The sequence below is a fragment of the Penaeus monodon genome, chromosome 22, assembly GCF_015228065.2.
Source record: "Penaeus monodon isolate SGIC_2016 chromosome 22, NSTDA_Pmon_1, whole genome shotgun sequence".
NCBI classification, from domain to species: Eukaryota; Metazoa; Arthropoda; class Malacostraca; order Decapoda; family Penaeidae; genus Penaeus; species Penaeus monodon.
Genome location: NC_051407.1, coordinates 16980445 through 16981917, shown reverse-complemented (window position 1 = coordinate 16981917; position 1473 = coordinate 16980445). Strand labels below are relative to the sequence as shown.

The following is a 1473-nucleotide window of genomic DNA, read 5'->3' as shown; positions in this document are numbered from 1 at the left end:
AGTTTTATGCCTAAAACCAGACGGAATAAATTAAATATAAACAGGATCATTATAGTGTTATGGAGAAAGGCAGTCTTATCAGATACGTAACTGATACTTCTAACCAATGTCACGATAATCGACCAGTTACTTAATCCAGTACTACCATACTTTATTAGAATAATGTTCCTTTGACAGTACTTAAGAAAATGATGTATAAGTAGCAGACTGATATTAATAGGTCAGGGTCAGGCGCGTCCGAGGGAGAGTGAGGGAGAAGCGATACATTACATAAGCCACACCATAGATCCCTATTTGAAGCGGCGTGACTTTATAATCCTTTATTATACCTCACTGAATATTTCTCTGTGTTCTGTAACCAAGAAAGACCAGCCAATAAGGCGAAAAAAATGCTTTAAAAAGGCAAAATTTCCCTGGTAGTGCTGAGCATCATGGGAAATCTGCCACATGTCTCGGTCTCGCTGGTACCTCATATGGCAACATTACCCAAACTCCCCATTAAATATCGCAATAAATACCCAAGATACCCCACTCAAAACTTAACAGTGGGAAAACAATTCAATGAAAAGATAATTCTGAGTAGTAAAAAATCCACAAACCGTTCCCTTACGCCCTAAACAAACAATCCCAAATTAAACGACCGGGCAAAGCATAGCAACTCCCAAGGCAACTCCGCGCATGTGCAGTGAGATCGTCATGACGTCACTTCCGCCACACAGCTGATGAAGAAGGCTCGGTGATGATGTTGTTTTCCTCGAATTTTCTCTCTCCGTGACGCCCGAGAGGAGTTTTGAGCAACGAGACACCTTCCTAAGGGGGATTTTGAAGGAGAGGAGGTAAGAAATCGGGAGAGAAGCAGGGTCTTCGAAGGAAAAAGGGAAGAAATGAGAGGTTTGTTTTCGAGAAGGAGTTGTAGGTGAGAGGGATTTTTTCTACAAGTATTTTTTCTCCATTATTTTAAGGGTCTTTTGGGTATTTAGATCAGGGTTTCGCGAAGGGAGAAGGTAGAATGAAGAGAGCAAAGCCCAGAATTAGAGTTGGAACGAGAAAAATGGAGGTGAAAGGAGGGAAAATGTCGAGAAATATGGAGAGGGTGAATGACGAGTGATTTCGGGGCCGAATGTGACACTTCTTTGATTAAACGCGAAGCCGATTAAATCGCTTTTTTATATATATATTCTTTTCTCTATCATATGTCCCTTTTATTCGATAATGTGATGAAATCAAAGAATCTTTAATGCTGGATTTCAGGTGATGGCCATAATGAAATAAAGAATTTTTATAGTGATTTATTGGTGTGGTTTGTCATGTCTTTGTTTATTTGCTTTACATGCGCTTCCTTTAGTAAGGTTTTCTTCATATTATAGTCACATATTCCCTCTGTCTGTCAGATATTTGGGTACTACATTAGAGGAAAATTGATTTCCATTTCTATCACAATAACTAAATGAATTCTTACCCTAAAACCAGACC

At 39.2% G+C, this 1473-nt stretch overlaps 1 protein-coding gene across 1 annotated transcript in view; it reads left to right on the top strand.

Annotated features, from left to right (window-relative positions):
• Nucleotides 1-783: 783 nt before the first annotated feature.
• LOC119587344 (protein transport protein Sec24A-like) overlaps nt 784-1473 on the top strand; it is a gene marked incomplete at its 5' end in the record, with an annotated part of 16730 nt that continues 16040 nt past the window's right edge. The window contains 1 exon segment of the mRNA XM_037936091.1: nt 784-836. Within this exon segment, the coding sequence (XP_037792019.1) occupies nt 784-836 (53 nt within the window).